Genomic DNA, 22,480 nt, shown 5'->3' on the forward strand with positions numbered 1-22,480 from the left:
ACATGACGCAAGATTAATATTTACAGAACGAACTTTTCAGTAAAACCCGATATTATTACCACGATTATTGTATATGCAGAAAGGGACTCTAACGGAATAGCGTGTGTTTTATACACACCAACACAGTAATAAAAGAAAAATATTCGATTCATTGCATATGTCAGCCATCGACATAATTAAAATTCGTTTAATAAAAGCCCTGCTTTTATACATTTGCCCCTGATAAGTTGCAAGATTAATCGTGACTCATTTCTTCAAAGTACCTTAAATGAGCCCAATATCCCCATGTTCCTGTTTATTTCATCAGGTTTTAGATTTGCGTTTCAGCGGTTACATGATCATCCGATAAGTTAACTAAATATCCTCGAAAATTGAGTAGCTACAGGAGGCAATGGAGATGTACCCTAAAATAAATAATACACATTTGTATTGAAGTAAATTTACTACATGAGAAAAAAATCAAACAGAGAAGGAAAAGGGAAAAACTTCTCCTGCAGTTGCCTTGACATATTGCTTTAAAACAGTAATTTTTTGTCTTATATTTATTACTTAAACTGCGTCTTGCAATATGATGGTGTACAAGTGATTTTGTTTGGTGAAAACTGACTGACCCCATAGCTGAATCCAGGGGGGCCAGGGGCCCGATCACCCGCCCTATTGGCGGAGTAAAAAGAAAAAAGGGAAAGAAAGAAAAATAAAAGAAAAATAAGAGGAGGAAGACGAATTAATGAAATAATATGAGGGGAAGACTTGGAAATTGAAAAATAAAAAAATCTTTCATGGCACTGTATACAATTTTTGCTCGCGCATTGCCTGATCGATGATACATATCTTGCTTTATAGGCTGCTATAGAGCTTAAAATATCAAGTTTGAGGTCAATATACAAAACGTATTTCAACTCGGACATCGAGCTTTAATTATTTTTTTGATTTACGAACCGGTTTTTTTTTTTTAAAGTGCTTTGTAAAATGTTTTATGGTTTGAATATCAACATTTTCAGCTCGCGCTGCGCGCTCGCATTATTTGATTTGTCAAGTACCTATACTTTTCGTGTATTCAATAAATTTCTAAACATATACCTTTTTAGGTCTGATTGTCAAAACGTATCACCTAGCGCTGCGCGCTCTCATTTTGATTGATTTATGTATACCTCTATAATAATTTTATAACAAATTTCTAAAAATCCCATTTTCGTGACAGTTTATCAGTGAAAAAATCGGCTTGTGATTTGCGCTCGCATGATCAATTGTTAGAAATACATTTACCCATGCATTATATTCATAATTACAAAAATTGTTTAAAATGTCCAGTTTCCAGGCCTTGATATCAACGAATTTTGCGCTCTCATTAGATTTTTAGATTAATAAATAACATTTTCTATGAATTCCTACAAAGTGTCCTTTTTCAGAATGGAATATCGGCAAGTTTCATCACGTGCTTAGGAAGATGAATGGGAGGATAGTCATCATTTTCATATGACGAATGTTCTTAGAATGTCCCGATCCTAGGTCAAAATAATAATTTAAAAATGTCAGCTCGCGCTTCGCGCTCACATTATTTATTAAGTACAATCCATATCCACTTCACAATTTTCCAACACAGTACACGTAGTGCATAGATTGATCCTTTTTCATATTGGAATATGGATTATTTTCAGCTCGCGCTTCGCGCTCGCATTATTGATTTTCATAAAAAATGTATTTAGAATGCCAAGATTCTAGGTCTAAATCTAGAACACGCTCACGTATGTTTACTGAGATACGCAGTTTGTTCGTTATTTAAAACGTCCTTAAATCATCCAGTTTCAGATCAGAATATAAACACATTTCTGCTCGCGCTTCGCGCTCGCATTATGTATGTAGGAATATACCCAATTGCCCAATTTTCATGATTTACAAAGCATGAATAGAGTTTCCCCATTTTTGGCCTAAATCTATTTTCTTTTTCCGCTTGCGACTCGCGCTCGCATCAATTGTTTAGTTATATACCTATCCTGTGTATGATTACAAAAAAATGCATCTTTTTCAGGATCGCAAACATTGCCCAGAATTTTCAATTTTCAGGACAAAATACATGAAATTTCAACAACAAAAAGTAGCTCGCGCTTTGCGCTCGCACTATTAAGATAAGGCGTATGGATTATCATATATTTATGGTGTTTTTAAAGAATAAAACTATAGTGACTGTTAGGACTACCTCTTAAAAAAACAAAAATAAAATCAATTTTGAGCGGCTGATCGGGGAAAATATGGGTACAAGAAAGTTCGGGCGCCCCCCCCCCTGGATCCGCCCCTGGACACATACTGTATTAAATGGGTAGTCTAGGATAAAAGTATTTATATATTTTTTTAATAAAAAGAGTAAAATTCACCAAAAAGAGTGCTAACAATTTCATAAACATCTGTTAACAACTTCAATTTTTGTTGCAACATTTTCCTAAAATAGTCATATGCAGGTACTCATGGCATGAATATGCAATATGTGGGCTGATGACGTCATGTCCCCATTTTCCGTTTGCTAACATTGTTATCTGAAATCGAAATTATTTCATACTTTCATACAAGTGTGTGCATGTCTCCCTTGTTACAAAATAAATTGCAGCAATGATTGTCTTACACATTAAATCAGTTAGTCGATCCATGTATAATTTCATATAATAAAATACACAACATAAGTGGGGATATGATATCATCGGCTTGCTCATTGCATATTCATGAGGAGCATAGACCTGTTTCAACAGAGTATGATAAACTTTAAAAATGTCATAACTTTTTTATGCTTTGACCGGTAGAGATGACCTGTTCATTGTTTTGCCTGTCCGATTTTACTTTATATATTGAAATAATATTACTTTTAGCCTGTAGTAATCCTTTAAAGGGTGCTCCGGGCTCAAAATATTTATATCTGAATGAATAGAGTGAAAAAATAACAGAGCTAAAATGCTGAGAATCTCATCAAAATCGGAACACAGATTACAAATTTATTGAATTTTAAAGTTTAGCAATATTTCGTGAAAATAGTTATATGCACGTCATCATGAATATTGATCAGGTGGGCTGATGATGTCACATCCCCACTTTCCTTTTTCTTATGTTATTACATGAGATCATAATTGTATCAGTTTTCATACATGTGTGAATATTGTGTCTCCTTTATAATGAAATAAGTTGCAGTCATTAATTTCCAATGCACTAAATCAGTTGTCAATCCAAATTTTTCAGTTCTTGGTAGAACGAATTTGAATAAATCTAATTACATACAATAAAAAATGAAAAGAACAAGTGAGGATATGGCATCATCAATTAGATAATTTAATATTCATGACATGCCTAGAAATGTTTCACCGGAATAATGCAAATCTTTAAAATGCTATAACTTTGTTATTCCTTGTCCAATTTTAATGAAATTTTCAGTGTTTTGTTTGTTTGATTTTTTTAAAATCTGTTTAAATCATATTACCCTCAGCCTGGAGCATCCCTTTAAGTACTTCTCACAATTTGATTCATTTTGTATCATCCAATTTTAAATCTATTAACGTGATAAATGTGATTACTGAAAGAGCATGCATTTCAGCACCCCGTCTATTTACATATCATTTGTTGATACTTTGATAAATGAAGAAAGCCATGATTATTTAATTCTTTGGAAAGCTTCCCATTAATGAGGATCAAAGGAACCTCAAATGCCAGTCAGACTACTATAGATAGACATGCCTAAATACAAAATGTCTCAACCACTGACACAGACACAGGCACCAGGATATGGACATTGCACTATATGATTTTAGACATACTGTAAAATAGACGAATTAAATATTGACAAGGGAAAATGTGATCTACACAGTAAATGGACAAAATAATTATTTGGCCAATTAGCCTTAAGACGAGTTGCTGATGAACGAATATCGTCGTTTGTTTAGTACACTAAATAAATAAATAAAATGTAATTTATCTCTTTCACCTTATAGGCTAAATATACTTTTCCATAATGTTTGTTAATATCGAAAAATAGTCTGGAATCTTGAATTCTTGATTTGTAAATTTGTGTGTACTGGAATTCGTTATGGAAAATAATCAATATTCAGTCCATTTATCTACTAGAATGATATATAAAGAGAAGTTATGATAAAATGCTTCGGACGTTATATATAATGAAATATAGATAAGATAATTGGTTTTTCCAATTCTTTTATTACATGATTTACACATGCCATTCACATTAATTTCGTTATATTGAATGGAAATGCCCTCCTCCTCCTTGTACTGACTTAAAATCATGTAGTAAATTCAATACAATATGCTCAGGAGCAAATGATTAGACTACATAAATAAAACTTTGCATTCTGGGTAATCTAAATGCAAGGGACTAAGATGATGCTATTTAAGGTGGTCTTTTGCATTGTTGTTTAAATATAGAAAACAATACTATAAAAAAAAACAAGTGGGAGAGAAAGGGTGAACATCCAAACAAATAAAAAAAAAGTGAAGTCGGTTGCTGTTGTTGTCTATCAATTGTCATATTTGCCAATCACTGAAATTTCTGAAAAAATAAGTGCCATTTATTGAAACATCTTACTTGCAGTACCCAGAAATAAGCGATGTCAGATAATAAATTCACAACTAATTAAATAATCAAAAAGACATACAAGCCAAATAAAGATGTTCTTCCCATCAAACCCTGCCAAATATTATTTTTAGTCGTTTTATGATTCATAGGTTGGCCTTGCCAACGGGAAATCTTCGAGGAGAGTTGATAAAGCCCGGCCCAGTAGTGCCAGAGATATAATCGAATCAGACATATTTGAGGCTTTAAATTCAGTTCTAGTAGACTGAAATCTAAAAGCGGCCATACTGTTAAGTCGTCTACTTTCAAAATTACATTGATAATAAACAATATACAAAATATAATGAATATTTAAAGGTTAACTATGCTTCATAATCGTGGTATCAGTCCATGAAATAATATCTGACTTATAACATGTTTAATTTGAACTGTCCATCTCTACAAAAATTTTGTTTAAACTTTGTAAACCAAAGTTATGCTGAATTGTTTGCTACTATACGGTAATTTTTAAAGCAATAGTTAATTTTGCACAGGCGTCTCAACTGCATGCCTTACATGAACGTCCTCCTACCCCTATCCGCACAAGCAAACAATTACACAAATACACACGCACACCCGCACATATATATATTTTTTTGTTAACAAGTGCACACGCAGTTGCCAATAATGCATATAGCATTTCCATATATTTGAAAGCAGGATAAAAGAGCATTGTAGATTAAATGCCTTGCTCACGGGCATATGTGCTGCGGCCGGCACATATACACTCACCCTCATCCCACACACACACGCACGCTCGACCACACAAAAACGTTTATGGTAGAAATCGAAAACGTTCCTTTTATCAAAAAAGCACCCTACTCCAGAACTTTGTGTATCATTAATCTCGTAGACCGAGGAATTTTTGCATTGGAATAAAGAATTGCAAAAGTTTACTCCAACGTGCAAAACACGAAAAAGTCTTTGGTTGCCGTTGAGATTTGTTAGTTATTGCTATCCATGTTAACAATGTACTCAACTTTCTTTTTATAGCTCACAGTTAGCGTGGTTAGTACGTGGTGATTTAGACTTGATGTAGACCTAGACTGTTCTATTCTCAGATACAGCGTGTAATTTCTAATGACGTTAGGTTCAAGGATTTTCGGCAAGAAAAACAAGTAATTCGTCCTTTGATATGTGCACATATCTACAACAGATTAACATGTGAAAAAGTTATATGCACGTCGTCATGAGTAATCATTATGTTGGCTGATTATGTCATGTTTATTTATTTTTTTATTTGATTTTATTTCAGCATTTTTCCAACAGAAATTATTAACAAACATAGTGTACAACATAAAAAAATATTGATACATTTCTTTTTACAAAAATAAATACAATTAGTAATTCATTGGCATAAAATGTCGTCGCCACTGACCCCTTTCCTACGTTACTACATGAAGTCATAATTATATGATATTCTCATACATGAGATGATATGTCTCCCTTTGAATTATTATTTTGCAATGAATATTGCATGTATAAAATTAGCTGTCTATCCTATTTTTGCCATTTGTGATGGACACAATTTAAATAAATACAATTTCATATAATGAATACAAAATAATAAGTGGGGATATGACATCATCAGCTTGCTCATTGCATATCCGTACGAACATGCATTTAACGTATTTACCAGAATATTACAGAGCTTTAAAATGTCATAACTTTCTTATTCCATGTTCGATTTTGATGAAATTTTCATCGTGGATTACGCCTTTAATGGTTTGGAGAATGAATACGCATGGATGACTTCTTTTTTCAAATTGAATTTCCGAATGAATCGCTTTTTTCGGGGAACGTTCCAAATCAAATCGAAATAGAAGACAACCGCAATCTCTCATTTGGGACATGTTTAGTTTTAGTAACCATTGCCCTTCCACCCGACACGTGGTGTGTCAACTGTTGTATCTATACCTTTGAACAATGTATCTTGAGAAACAACACTTATATTTGTTTATAAATTCCTACTTATTTATTATTGTATTATGGTCTTTTTACACACGACATTGAGTTAATCTTTATCTGCAGAGTTTGTGCAGCTCAGCAGAGGATGGAGGAAAATATCAATATTAATGAAAACTTGCATGTTGAGGAAAGAAAACAAGAAAAGAAATTAATTGTCCTATGCGATATATTAATTGATCACTGGATTGGATGTATTACTCCTGAGATTAGGTGTCACTCTTGGGTAGATCCATGGGTCTATGGATGATTTCCTGCCTCGAACTGTATGCCCTCAATGGTCCCGTTAAATAATGACTTTATTCAGCGAGGACAACCCTAATTAAGCTACCGACAATTTGCCATGGCTGTAACCCCCAATGCCTTGAGAGTGTGACAGGCCAAAAGCTATCAAGACAACCAGAAAGGTATTTTTTAATAATAAATAATAATAATAAATAAACCGGACATGGTGGCTCAGTGGTAGAGCGTCCGCCTCATGAACGGGAGGTCGTGGGTTCGATCCTCGGCCGAGTCATACCAAATATTTATAAAAATGGGACCTTCTGCCTTCTTTCTAGGCGCTCAGCATTTAGATTGGAGAAGGGTAATACTAGCATCTAATGTTATGCAGGGCCCGCTGGTAGAGCAGTTTCCTAACTGAAGTGGCTACCCTGGGTAAATAAAACGTTATTATTTTATTTTTATTATTTATTGATAGAAATAAAAATTAGAAAATACTAAATTATGAATCGAAAGAAAGTAATATTGTATAAGCAATTATGACAAAGTTGCAAGGAACAACATATGTGCTTTAGGTGTTATTCAACTCTATTTATAATGGGCAAATTTTAGTTTTAGGTCAATATTAATGAAAACGTGCATGTTGAAGAAAGAAAACAAGAAAAGAAATTAATTGTCCTATGCGATATATTAATTGATCACTGGATTGGATGTATTACTCCTGTGATTAGGTGTCACCCTTGGGTAGATCCATGGGTCTATGGATGATTTCCTGCCTCGAACTGTATGCCCTCAATGGTCCCTTTAAATAATGACTTTATTCAGCGAGGACAATCCTAATTAATCTACCGACAATTTGCCATGGCTGTAACCCCAATGCCTTGAGAGTGTGACAGTCCAAAAGCTATCAAGACAACCAAAAAGGTATTTTTTTTTGCTTATTTCAATTAAATAAATCTGGTTCTTGAACCTTGAATTATACATACAATTAGCGTTTTCCTTTATAAAGAAGAGTTTGTAGCAAACTGTGTAATCAATATGAATCAAATGTTTACGGCTTGACCACCATCTCTCGTGACTTTTTGTCATATAATTCTACCATGTCTACAGTAGAAAGCAGACTCCAGATCCAGATGTATAGGTTATTCGGCTGCCTGCCCCCATTGTAGATATTTTATAGATATATATTTGTTTATAATATTATCGAGACTTTGGCCCACCCTTTTGCTAGATTTTCGCCCCTTTTGGCAATTTCTTTATCTGTTAGTCAATTGAGGACCTATTATATTTTCAAATCTGTGCAAGAGCCATCTGTTCCGTTTTAAGGGCAAATTAAGAACATCACCACTATGACAGTGTACATGGTGTAAGGCAGCGTTATCCGCATGGTGATTAAGAATAAATCACCTAGAAACTTATTTTTTTAATCATATAATCATGTTAGTGTATTGGATGCGTAACAAATATTTACCATTGAATGTAACATTCTGTACAAGGCTTGCTTTATGTGTACTTACACCGCAAAAACTCCTGTGTTGATTTAACACCAGCCCGGAATCTATATATGTCCACACCAGAGAAGTATTGAAACAACACCAGTTTGGAATCAAACCAATGCTGTATTAATACTAATTGGTGTTGTATAAACACCTATCTGGTGTTAGACCAAAACGAAACTGGTGTTTTTAACACTTGTCTGGTGTGGACATATATAGATTCCGGGCCGGTGTTAAATCAACACCAGAGTTTTTGCAGTGTATGGTCTATCTTTTCTTATATAGGGCATAGGTTGTATTACTCATGACCATTCTGTTTTCATGTCATGGGATGTCCCTCATGCACGACGTGTTTAGGTGCTAATAGAACGCTTCCTCTTCATCTGAAAAAAAAAAATTCGGCAGCGCTCATTTCATTGTCAACAACATTTGATATTCAAGAACATAAGGGAGAACTTCGGTTTATGTAGCTGTCTTACTATATCACAAGGGATTCGCTAATGAAGTGATAAATCTGGTATGATTATGTGACGGAAATTTTACTGCCCCTATAATCAATTTATCTTCTGAAACTAAACCTCGAATGTTCTTTTATTTTGGAAATTGTTTGGAAAGCTATAGTTACTTCCATATACACGTTTCGGATTTTTTTTTTTAATTTTATGAAAGAGAGAAAAAAATGTAGGAAATTTATTACACTTAGTGAACCAAACTAACATTATAGTCACAAAACGTAAAGTGTTTATTGGCAATTTAGGATGAAAATTATCGCCGGAGCAAATGTTGTGTCACCGAATCAAATATTATTTTGTTTTACTTTATACAAAGAATAAACTCAAATCATTTTTAGATTAAATATGTTTGTCATAATAGTGGACAGGATAAACCTAGTAAAATCATAATGCGTGTTGTCCAGCTCGGAATCCTATTTGCCTTGTTGTCAACGAATCTATTTATGTCACTTAATCAGTTTGAGATCGTACTAACCACAAGCTCACTAAATATGGATCCCAATGTCGGTCAGTATTTCACGGATTCAACTATAAATTGGCTCATGTGCCAGTTGTGTTGTACATGAGAGGTTAAAGTCAAAGATGTCAACCCAGGACGGACCCCTAACTCAGAGATCAACCTCAGGATAGCCTCTTTCCTGTGGCAGACAAATGAATTCAATTATATCTCCCGGTCAGATCTAAATCTACAGTGGACCCGATTTTATCACTGGAATTATATTTATAGATATTCGTCATGATTTGATATAGTTCATGTAGTCGTCAGATTGTTGACCATTAAAACACTACATGTAACCTCCATCGCAAATTCATATAAATTTATAGTTTGTAAGATGAAAACGCTGGCCACACCATGCAATATCTTTATCGTATGAAATCATGGTTAAAGATTTTCACGTCAGGCAGTCCTAAACGATCTCATACAAATACACACACACACCCACACACGTGTTGTAATGTACGCCAACTCATGAGCACATCCTTCCTCCAAAAAACTTCTGTTCTAAAACGGAAAACAAATTGAGAATTATATAAAATATGATTAGTTTTAGAAATAATCATGATATAATAATCATGATATAATTGCTTTTAAAAATAATCCCAACCATCGGATATCGATGCCGTACTTTGTCAGAAGGGAGCAAGATACAAAAGTATAATTTGTTGTAAATGAACAATGTGTGTTCGTCATTTACGTAGTCGTTAATGCAATTTAACTGCATATTTTCTTCAATATCTTTCTATAGAACGATAAATTCTTTCCCAATTTTTGCTTGAATGTGCAACATACAGAGGATGTTTCAGAAACAAAAATAAGTCGAATTTGACTGATATGTCACTTGCTTCCTTTTGCCAAAGTTGGATAGATCAGTTATGATAATGAACCATAAAACTATGACTATTAATTTATGGATTTAAATAATGGTGCAATTAACTCCGATTTCCGATTTACCTCACTACTAATTCTGTCATCACAAAGTTTTCATGGGAACCCGAGATATTTGACATAATCTGCACTCCAATTGAACATGATATTTTTTTTTCTTCGTTTGGTAAAAATGCAGTCTTTAATTTTCTTCTGTACATACATGTACATGTTGTGAATGAACAATTTATATATATATACAATGAAAACATAAAAGAAGAAAAACACATGTATTTATATAAACTACAAATAAAATATATTTAAGCATCATGATAAAGTTCATTTGTCAAGACTTTTTTTACTGAGACTAAATCGTACTGATATATATATATATCTTTCTGCAAAAGATAAACACACAATATTCCTACATGACATGTCTGAACACATTTGCACTGCTTTAGGGCGTTATGTTTGATGAGGCTATGTACAAAACACGATTGGTCCAAATATATAAAATGTTACTTTTTGAGAGATAAAAACATTGTCATTTATTGCCTTATCAAAGTCACGTCTTTTGAAGAAAAAGGGTTCAGCCAAAGAATGAAAACAGTAATGGAAAATACGTCTTCAACGAATATTGTTTCCATAGACGCGCATAGTGAATCAGATCATAAAAAATTAATGCATTAATCACAGTTGATTTAGGATGCGCTTTTGGAAATAATCCCTTGCTAATTTCATTCTGCCACAAATATTGGCATTGTCTGAAAGCAAACAGCAGTTTTGCATAAATCTGTTCATCGCCAAAATAAATGATTCTAACTGCTGGTGAAACCACATAGTTTTTTCACATCTATATATGCATATTTCGATGACATATTGCAGCTCAACCTATTACAATAATTTAGATCATGACCTGATAAGATATATCTCACATAATGGTTACTTCACTGAATATACAATGGAAAAACTTTGATTGATTTATCGAGTGAAAATGGATGATAGGATCAATTAACCCCAGTTGTGCCGCACCTTGCATTAACAATACCCACTAATAAAAGTAACTGTTACATTTCATTCTTTGAAAAGTATAACCTTTCAAGTAATAGGGTTCTTTCACGGACGTATCAATCTGTATAAAATTAAGAACAAAAATTATGTGTTTCTTAGACAAAAATGGCCTCTTGTAACTTGGACATTAACAATTAGGCCAAAAAAAACCCCACAAAACCTTTCTTAACAAGAAAGCAACTAATACCAACGATTTTCCTCTTTCTTGCTCTTATTTTCCTTGATAATACATCAGAACGTCCTTGAACCGGCAAAGATATTTTCTTTATCTATTCATATTCCAAACATTAGCTTTAAGTTTCTTGAACCGGCCAAGAAATAATCTCACACTGTGTAATACTTATACGTTTAACAATAACATAAATTTTAAACGTGAATTGCAAATGAAATTGATTTTCTTTTCGAAACTTGACATGAAAATTCATGCCTGGATCTTTTGGGCTGGGCACACAATTAAATCGTCTTGAGACTATTTAATGTTTGAAAAAATATAAAGTTCAAACATTAAATAACAACCAATTCATTTTCATAACCACTTTTGAAACTGTTATTGAGCAACAAATCAAAATGACAGAATTGTGTACATGTCATCTTGTAACAGTTGCATGTAACCACAACCCACAATTGCACCACATCATAACTGAATACATACTAGAATAATGATAATTGGATTATTTGAATGGATAACTATAAACAAAATATACACAAGCAATATTTATACTATATTTGTCATGTAATCTATCTCGATCATGATCTTTGTCTTGATGATCGAGGTAGATTATACTCAGTAATATCCTATCAACATACACTACTGAAGGAACATTAGTTCACATGATCTATATAACAGTAGTGTGAGCTACTTATTATTATTATTACTTTTTAAATTAAAGTTGGCCTTACTGGTAAAGACACGCTTATTAAAGGATGTTTACAGGATTTTTGATATTTCAAGATGAAGGAAGAAGAAATTTGAGTTGTTCAGATTTAATGCAAATAACCTGATAAAAAGCACTACGTCTTCACGTAATACGGATAGACATTATGAAACACACACACGTGTCCAATAAAATAAAAAAAATAAGGGAATGGAGTGTTCTTGTACTGGGGGCTGAAAAAGTTGAACTGACTGCTTGAAAAGTTCAAAGAATTTATGACATTCATGCATTTGATCGATTTCCAGTTGTTACGGTACAGCTCTTGTTATATGTTATATATCTCTTTATATTTCTAAGCCAGTTAAGTGTCCATGTCTATCTATCTATCTCAGTTGATTGCGACGTCTTTTTCGAGCACATGCTATTAAAACTGAAACCACGGTTCCTATAACGCATAACGCTCCTATTACAACAACAGCCATAAGGGCGCCAAAACCCATACCGATCTTTTTACCGAAGTTACGGCCTTTCACCTCGGCGATATTATTTCCAAGATGCCTGCCATGGAATCCAGGACCTCCCGCTGCAGGGTACAAGCCTCGTCCACCATAGCCTCTTCCCCCACCTGGATAACGCTTAGGGTTCATGCTTGGGTTCCTGTACCCTGGTCCACCTACTGGTAAACCGTTACGGGGAAATACTGGTGGGAAAACTGATCCTGGTAATCCTCTATGTGGTGGATATCCCCTGCCAGGAAAGTTGCTGCCTGGGTAGTGTTGTCCTGGAAAGTGTTGGCCGGGGAAGACCCCTTGTCCTGGAAAACCACCATGTCCTATTGTGGGATATCTTCCGGGGTAGTTCATTCCAGGATTTCCAACGTGCGGGAATCTTTGTCCAGGGATGCCTGATCCTGGGAAAGTTTGTCCTGGGTATGTTGATCGTGGGTTGTAGCCTGGATACCGTGAGCCGGAACCTGTTCCTATGGCAGGGTTCATAGGATCAATAACCTGTATATCAGGAAGGATTCCGACGCCAGTTCCTCTTCCACCACCTCTTGTACCACCTCCAGGTACTCCAGCAGTGCCTGTTCCACGTCCACCAGCCCCCCTTGCTCCACCTCCGGGTCCTCCTGCGAATCCTGTACCACCACCACCTCCGGATCCAGGGAATGAACCTGGTCTATTACCACCTCCAGTCCCTCCAGTCCCTCCACCTGCACCGGCACTCACACCAGGTATAACTCCACCGCCTCCAACACCACCTCCGGTTCCTCCCTTTCCAGAGCCTGAGGCAGATGGACTTTGACCGGCATTATTCCCTCTTTCATCCGATTCGCCCTCCGCAGTAATAACAAGGGTTGATGCCACTATTCAGAAAAATAAAACAGAGAGAAGACTTCAATTTAACTTGTTTTCCTCTTTGTAATCATTTTTATCTTCATAGTTTGTTCAACAAATACCAATAGGGTGTCTATGTGTTTGTGTTGTTAGATATCTTTAATTGGCTTTATTTAGAACAAGAATTCTTAAGGTTTAAAGAATGATTAAACATAAGTCATGTAAGCAAGCTATATTATATATTATATTTGATTCAAATGGCAGAAAATCTTAACAATTCTAAGCAGAATCTCATAAAGTGATATTTTACTTACAGAACAAAACTGTAAAGTCCTGCAATTTTTTGCAATACTTTCTGTATAGTACTTAAAACTAGAGAATTGAATCTTGGAATTTAATCATTATCAATAACGTTTGGTATCGTCAAATAAATTGTAAATTGTGTAATCATTCAGAATTACCTCAATCTAAATACAATAGACAAGGAACTGATCATGAATAAAAGTTTACGTTCTCAAATTACTAAGAGATAAAACGTTATTTTATAGTATTGTTTGAGGTCAATCATTCTTCTGATTAGATAACGCAGATTACAAGTTTGAAACCTAGTCGCTGTTTGATCATAATCAGTGTCTACAAAATATACGCATGATAAATTTGATTTGCAAATGAATCTCTACTGCAAAGGAAAAGGGAGAATAGATAATATTGGACATGCTGGTAGGGGCAATTCGCTGATCCTTGCATCAAAGGGAACAGGAAATTGGTTTATGTATCATCAATCAGATAGTGTATTTCTGTTCTTCCGAATGAAGAGGCGACGAAAACCCCTGGATATAACCCGCGGATATAAACCTCATGATTGATCAAATGCGATAGTCAGACGCCCTTACAGACGCATCAGCCAACACATAACCAAATCTTAAACTGATGAGAACCGTCAAATATTACAACAAAGATCATTACCTGCGTTTCTAAAGGGGTAAAAATCTATTACCCACTACCGGCCCTTTCGAATTTTGAGTAATCGTATAAAAATTGGTAAAATCAAATTTAGGATAAAGAACATTTGATTCCAGGGCCATAACATAATTAAATTTAGAGGTCTTTGTATGGCCTTTCACGGTAAAGATAGCGAATATGTCGAAAATTAAGATGAATGATTTACATTTTTTAGCTATAATTTTATCAACAGTATAATTTACTATTTTCAGAGTTTGGTCTTATATAACAATAAGAATGTAACCAATTGAAACGATAGTTCAAAAGAGGGAACTTTTGATCATTTTACCATCATGTCTTGATATAATTTGAATTAACATCCTCCCCCCACGAACTTACGGGAGATAATGTAGTTTTAATACTGGCATTATCATCCGTTTTGGATATGTAATCAATTCGATTACGGTAAAGTGCTGATGAGAAGTGGTAAACGTCTTGGGATTATACACAGCGATGTCATGAGATCTTTGGTCCAACGAGGCAGGACAAAAAATATGTTTCAGTCCCGTTTATTCTTCAACATAATTATACTATCATCCAATTTTAATCATTGCTCTGTTCCTGCACAGGTAAATTGCAAATTATCTATGATTTATATTTCAGTAAAATTCAGTAGAATTGTTGTGCCATAACAACCCTGGATCCACTGACGCATAAATGTTGAGTGAACATACAGCCCACGATTTTATCCAGGGTTCCCCTAAATAATGACTCAATGCTCTGACCTGGTTGAATCCACATTTTACTTTTAAAAAATGTTCAAATGATACTGGTGATATCAGTGATAGTCTTAAAAGCTTACAAAACATTTTTTAGAAATGGCAGGGGTACGCAGGACGAACATTTTATAATATGATCACGTTTTCATCCATACATTGATTAGATTCAAGTTGGACGATTATCCAAATTTCCTTATCGGCAAATTGCAACTTCATTTCGATTTCTATCTTTACTATGGCAGAAATACCTAGATTCATATTATAACCAAAAATTATTTCTTAAAACCCCTTGATTCGGTTTATGTAAATATTTTAAATGCAATGTGCCACAGCTATCTTGAATACTATCACTATCAGTCGTTAACCTTTTCATGTCGGATATTTTATCGTTCCCATGATGCAATTTTAATCATGTCATCTTGTAATATATGCCTATTAATATGATAAACCTAAAGTGCAGGTAAAAGTCACCCTTGCCACAGATTAATTTAGTGTGACTGCAAACATTATATTATGTTTATTCACAACTGATTTAAAAGAAGACTTATTCCTTTTTTACAATAGAAAAACAGCAATAAATGCTGAATATACCTTTGAAGATAATATAACATAAATTTATCTAACAAAAACCTAGTTATATGCAGCTGGAATTAGAAACCCTAATGTTTTATTTTTCACTTCGATGACTAGTACTGCTTTGTAGGCCCCTTTCCAAACGTATTGTTTTATAACTATTGTGGCAACATGTAAGTGAATGACGCAAACGATCTTTCTTCAAGACAGTCATGTGACCTGATTCTGCGTGACTGCACCTCCTTGTTTTAGGGGGCCTCGACAGATACTTTAATCTTTCACTGGAGAACATGTCGTTATGAAATTAAGCCCCAACAGAACTCCTTTACACAATTGCTAGCAAAAGGATGCGCTTTCTGAAATTGATATATATGCATTGCACGACAATGAACCGGAAGGAAAAGAAAATTATTTAATTCCAATCTCAGTCATGACTGCGGGAATTATATCAAGTTAATCGGGAATCGATATATTTAGAGATAATTGTCTGGATCTTTTGCACTCAAGAAGACATCAGTCCTTGTAATCGTGTTATTGCACAGTCTTAAAACATCTCTAGATTAGCGGCACTGAACTGGTATAACTTCCATTAGGCTATGAATACAAATTTTGCTAATTTGTAAAAGTATTTCTATTTTGCTTCTTGTATAGGCAAATAGTAGTGATTAACAAATATGATTTTAAAAATGGATTTGAAGTAGAAATAAATGGAAGCTGTATTAGTCTATAAGACGTGTTTGTCAAGTATAGGATTAGAGGAGAGTTATATGTAACGGCAAAAACGGTGCAACGGAATGATATACACACATTATATTTTGTCAATAATGGTTTAAGCAAGAACTGCTTATGATTGAAACATTTTGGAGATCTTTAGGTAAGACAATGTGATGTTCACTTAATGTTTCGCCATGGTGTGTTTTTCTAGAATGTGACAAAAACCTTTGAATGATCAGATGTTCCAAAATGAACATTTCAATTGCAATATTCGTTCACAATAAACAGAGAACATCAAACAGGAGCCTCATGTCTCGTTGAATTATGAAAAGTCATGTAATTTCATGAGTTATTTTTGCTAACGACTTGTCAACAATTTTTTTTCCTCAGTAACCCTATTGCAGGGTAAATCCTGAATTTTGCAGGGTTAGGGTGGGACAGCAAAACTGTGTTAGCGCGACAGAGCTTTGCTAAAACTTTCGTAAGCGAAAAAGCGCTTGTAGGACAGCCCAGTGCTATTGGTGAGGGCGTGGGGATAAATAAGGCTTCCATTCCTCCCAGCGGTAGTAAAACTAAAATTAAAGCAAACCGAATTCCAGAAGCCAAGTGTTTTGTGGTAACTACGAATATCATAGCTCCTCAAAGTTCCACTGCCTCTCAGAAGTTCTGACTTATAAGGGACTGAACTCTGCTCTTGCTTACGCTAGGTTTTCGATCCACTTAATTTTCTGGGAGGCTTATCAGGGAAGAAGAAATTGCGTTCCATGCTATTATGTGTTTTAATCTTTCAAATTTAATGCCATTTACATGTCTTATAATTTTTTAGTGACTAGGCCTATATTACAAAAGAAAGGGGAGACAGAGAGAGAGAGAGGGGGGGGGGATTGAAAAAGAGATTGAAATGAAGATAGAGAGATTTACACAATCGAATTGAAACCCAACGCTTGTTGCTCTATCTAGGTATTAGATTTGAACTTTATGTTTTAATCACATGATCTGCTCATATCATATTTCTTAGTTGGTATCTAAAAGGGGATAACAAATTTTCACTAATCTTTTTTAAATACGTGATTATCAAGATAGTATATTCGATTAAAGAAAGCTTTAAGCATTAAGATTAATACCAAAACCACATTGGATGATATTCATTTCACGTCCAGAGAGTTGGATAATCACTTTACTTCTAACAGGTCTAAGAATATTATAAATACGAAGAAACTCTTCGATCCTGCCAAGAACTCACCAAGAAATGCAACAGTCAGTATCCCGAAAATATACCGTCTTTTCCCCATCGTGGAGGGTGTGTTAAAACCAAAGTGTTCCAAAGATATCCAAAAGAATCGGGGAGAAGAAACAAAGGCAAGTTGTCCGAATGTGAAGTCACGAGCAGTGCGATTGTTCAATCACTAACAAGCTGTGCTCGTCTGGCGTACAACCAGCAGTAAGTGTTTCAAAGCCCGTTCAGGAAGAAACTTCAATAATGGACAGAAGTGTTGGGGAAGAAACTGAACGACCCCGATAGAAAGCTCGTAGCTCCCGTTGACACTGTCCCAACCGTTTTGTCAATCTGTAAAGATGGCACCATGGATTGGGGATTGTACAAAGCAACAGCCCCTATGAACGAACCCTCCCTCGATGATTAGGCAGTCGCGTAGAATGCATAGAATGATCATCCAAGTAATTACCACTTCCACAGCTGGATCGCTAGGGGTTTCCGTTTATGCGCACAGATCTATTCTAGGAAGAGGTCCTTGCTATTCTCAGCAAGGTGTTATTCCCCCCATGATATAAATTACTTTCTTCAGTATTCCCCCTTGTAATGGTCACGGGTTAATTCATATTCTTTATCTGAGTTTAGAGAAAATTGCCGGCTTTACGCGTTGCTTAGCAATTATAAGACCAGATTGTTTTTGACATTTTGCAAATATTGCAAATTTTGCTGAAAGTGATAGAGCTCTGCTGCATTAATGTGAGTAATCGTTCAAACAGTCAATCATTTAGCCTTTCTATCAGTCAAGGTATATATGTCCAATGGGTGGAAGACCAAAAAATATATATAGGTTCTATGAGACTGATCATGTTGATGACAAGTTGATCAAACTTGAGCTGCATCTCTTAATGAAAGAAACATCACTCTAAAACATTTAAAAAGTGCTAAATTATACACTTTCGGGGTTTGCATAATGAGTACACTTCGGGTATTGATTTCAGCAGGGATGTTGTTGCATATCCCTGATTTCAGCATGTATTGTGCTAAAATAGCACTTTGGGTATTTAGTATAGTATGTCACGTGGTGTTTTTTTGCTTCCTAGGTCCTAAAAGCAAAAATACAGTAACTATATAAGTACTCAAAGTCCTGAATTTACCACCTCATTCATGTCATTATTTTCTTTTACATGATCACATGATAGAGAGAGATCCTGAAAAATTATACGTAGGACGATTGACCAAATGAAGAAAACATAATGTATAATCTATATATACGGATGAAATACTATAACAAGTGGCATTAGGCCTAAAGTATGAAAATCAATACAAAGTAGGGGAAGAGAGGAATATAAATTTATCAAAATTATCATGGCAACATTATTCAAGAATCCCTAGGACAACTCCCTGACTGTAATAAAACCACATCAGAAGCAGGATAAAACCAACAGTTGCCGATATATGGCTTCCTTGGCCTTGGAAACAAGATGCTGCTAGCTCGGCTTCCCGTGATCGCAGACATCCTGAAATCGTAGAAGGCATTACCTTAGTTCTTTATTCCTTAAGTCCAGCTTTGCTAAGAATACATCGAGATAACCATCACTTAAGGATGTTATTTCGATTCGCGTCAAGGCCCAATGGAAATCTTTTAGTACGGTTTCACTGACGAGTGGCGATAAAACCAATTATGATTTCTTGTCGTATGAATGGAGGAAAGTAAATCATAAAGTTGACATGCACTCTCCTTTGACAAAGCAGAATATCATTCTCAACCTTCACTTTGATATTACCGATTGGCTGATTGGTATTTGAAGATATCAGACTGATTAAAATGAAGGCAAATTGGATTTCAATACATTTGAATCAGCCTATCTTTTGTCCTATTTTTTCGCATTATTTGCTCACAAAATTTATTTAATTACTTTCAGATGATAGGTATCTATCTACACGACGAATATTTTAATGTAGATGTTTTGAACGCCCTCTTTTTATTTTGCTATCCGTCAGTCACTTAAGAAAATAAACTTAAACCACGATAACTCAGGTTTGTGCTTGTCTTTTAATTGAAATAAAATTGTTTAGAATTCCGTAGATACTACACATAAAGGGCAGTTGGTATATCTCAATCGATTTCCGATATTATTATTCATTGTCTTGCCTTCAGGTCATCCTTTATAGATCGATAAAAAAACTCCACGAACGTCATGAAAGATTAAAAGCCCACAGGGTAAAAAAAAATAGGTTCTTCCTTTTCTTGGTTATCAAATGACATGTATGGACACTGTCGGGACATGACGTTAATTGAGTTTCAGAAGGTGAATAATTAGCTTTGGAAAAGAAGTAACAGGCGATGATAAAGAAACGTGAAATTTCGTACATATATATTACATATATATTGATTGGTACACGAACACTGTAAATATAGAATGAGTACATTGGCATCAGGCCCAATGAAATCCGAAATGGCTTATTAAAAGGGTTCTTAATTCTTATAACTGATGACAAGCAAGAAGAGACACTGCTGATGAAAATTACATATGTAAAACTAGCAACTTAATGTACGACAGCGATACCAGAATATGTCTTGTATTTTTTTTAACTCACAGTTTGTCAGAACACTAATCATTAAAAAAATATTCATAAGTTGTCTGATTACTAATCAAAGTCAGCAGCTTCTTATTTCGCCTGAAAAAAATTGATCTGAGTTAGGTGACTGATCTTGTAAGGTGTGACTTTTTTAAAACTATATTTAACAGTTATAAGGGTTTTATATTTTTCGTAAAAGGAGTCGTGAAATATCTGTCGAAATTGTTTAATCATTTGGTTTAATTGTTAATAAAATACTTTTTCACACCTAGATAAATTCCAAACTACCTGACGTGCTCGAAAGTAAATCAGAGTCATTTAGCTTGAAATCGTTGTACAAACGTCACGAACGTCACGAATGCTCGATACCCATGAGTATACACACGGAAATTGAAATAACATGACAGAATGCATAAGAGTCTACTTCTGTAGCTACCGACAGACTGGGCTATGACGTATCCATCCAAACAACTATACAGTGCGTATCAAAAAATGTTTACACTTTGAAAAAGCCCTGGGAATGAAAAAATATACAACATGTGGGTATTTTTTTCACTTATAATCTTGGGTTTGGGTCTCATCTATCCAATGAAACTAAAAGTTATGACAGAATGTTACACTTGAGTGAGTAATGTCCATTTTTGTAAAGCTCGCAGAAATCTGTTTGCGCAGAAATGCTCGTTGCCACGCCGTGTCAAGGGGAAAGGGCGTAATCAAACGGCTTATTATATTCACTCGCGTTCGTAATCACTCGCGTCGCGTTGGTAATCACACGCGTTTTTTATTTTTGGCGATTTTTTTTCATTTCGGTGCGATTTTTTTTCTAACGGTGTCTTCAATGGGACAAAAACGCTGGGAAAATAAAATGAAATTGAAATTCGAGTTTCGTTTTAAGCCGGCAAGTGCCTTAAATAAGATGTACTCGACTACTGTTTTAACATAACAAACAAATCAGCCATGTGGCTCAACTAACTTAGAATAGATCCGGACTTCTACTGTGTCTTATACGAGGACTCCGAGTCGGAACTTGCCATATCTGCCACATCGATATTACATCGTATCATTCCCATATGCGGACATGCCTGCATGCAATGGCCCCAAGGCGGTCGGACCCGGCCGCGGTCGGACACGACGTGCATCGGAAGCATGGAGCAAGCTAACGTGAGTCGAGCTGAGTTAGATCCCACGTTACATATGAGGCGCCGATTGTACCAATATTATATAGAACAATTATTTGTTACATAATCATTATTCATTAAATAATAACTATTATTTATATATAATTTACATTCTATTTGTAAATAATTACTATTATATAAAATAACATTTCTAATTATTTATATATAATTCAAAGTAATACTTCATTATTTGTAAATAATAATAGTTCGACATTCTATGATTTATAAATAATGATTATTTGTTTTTCATTATTCATAAATACTGATTATTTGTTTTTCATTATTTATAAATAATGATTATTTGTTTTTCATTATTTATAAATACTGATTGTTTGTTTTTCATTATTTATAAATAATGATTATTTCTTTTTAATTATTTGTAAATAATGATTATTTTTTTTCATTATTTATGAATAATGATAATTTGTTTTTCATTATCTATAAATAATGATTATTTATTTTCATTATTTATAAATAATGATTATTTGTATATAAATAACGATTATTTGTATATAATGGCAAACTGTAAAAATCGTTTATAAATAGTGATTATTTATAAATAATGGGATATTCAAACAAAAATGTTATTTATAAATAATGAAACACGATGAATTTTCATTATTTATAAATAATGGGAAACTCAACAAATTATTTATAAATAAAGAAATGTGCACTGGCATTGTTAATAGATAATTATCATTTACAAATAATAGAAAAACTCGACAAACATATTTATAAATAATAAAAAAACGAATTGCAATTATTCATATATAATGAAGTATGCAGTGTCATTATTTATAAACAATGAAACACAAAAATTATTATTTATAGATATTGAAAAACAAATAATCATTAATTATAAATAATGGAATGTCGAACTATTATTATTTACAAGTAATGAAGTATTACTTGGAATTATATATAAATAATTAGAAATGTTATTTTATATAATAGTAATTATTTACAAATAGAATGTAAATTATATATAAATAATAGTTATTATTTAATGAATAATGATTATATAACAAATAATTGTTCTATATAATATTGGTAC

General features: G+C 34.1%; 1 protein-coding gene across 1 annotated transcript; it reads right to left on the bottom strand.

The window, feature by feature from the left end:
• Positions 1–10,297: 10,297 nt before the first annotated feature.
• Positions 10,298–18,276, bottom strand: LOC129262550 (uncharacterized). The gene is made up of 2 exons (XM_054900679.2): positions 17,699–18,276; positions 10,298–13,476 (listed from the first exon to the last, which is right to left on the bottom strand). The coding sequence occupies exons 1-2, from the start codon at positions 17,745–17,747 to the stop codon at positions 12,494–12,496; spliced, it is 1,032 nt and encodes a 343-aa protein (XP_054756654.1). The 5' UTR covers positions 17,748–18,276; the 3' UTR covers positions 10,298–12,493.
• Positions 18,277–22,480: the final 4,204 nt, after the last annotated feature.

This window comes from Lytechinus pictus, chromosome 5 (assembly GCF_037042905.1).
Source record: "Lytechinus pictus isolate F3 Inbred chromosome 5, Lp3.0, whole genome shotgun sequence".
Taxonomy (NCBI): domain Eukaryota; kingdom Metazoa; phylum Echinodermata; class Echinoidea; order Temnopleuroida; family Toxopneustidae; genus Lytechinus; species Lytechinus pictus.

Coding starts and splice junctions, on each gene's coding strand:
- LOC129262550 (XM_054900679.2), bottom strand. CDS start 17,747: ATGGGGAAAAGACGGTATATTTTCGGGATACTGACTGTTGCATTTCTT. Junction 13,477..17,698: donor ACTGACTGTTGCATTTCTTG/GTGAGTTCTTGG, acceptor TTTTCTGAATAG/TGGCATCAACCCTTGTTATT.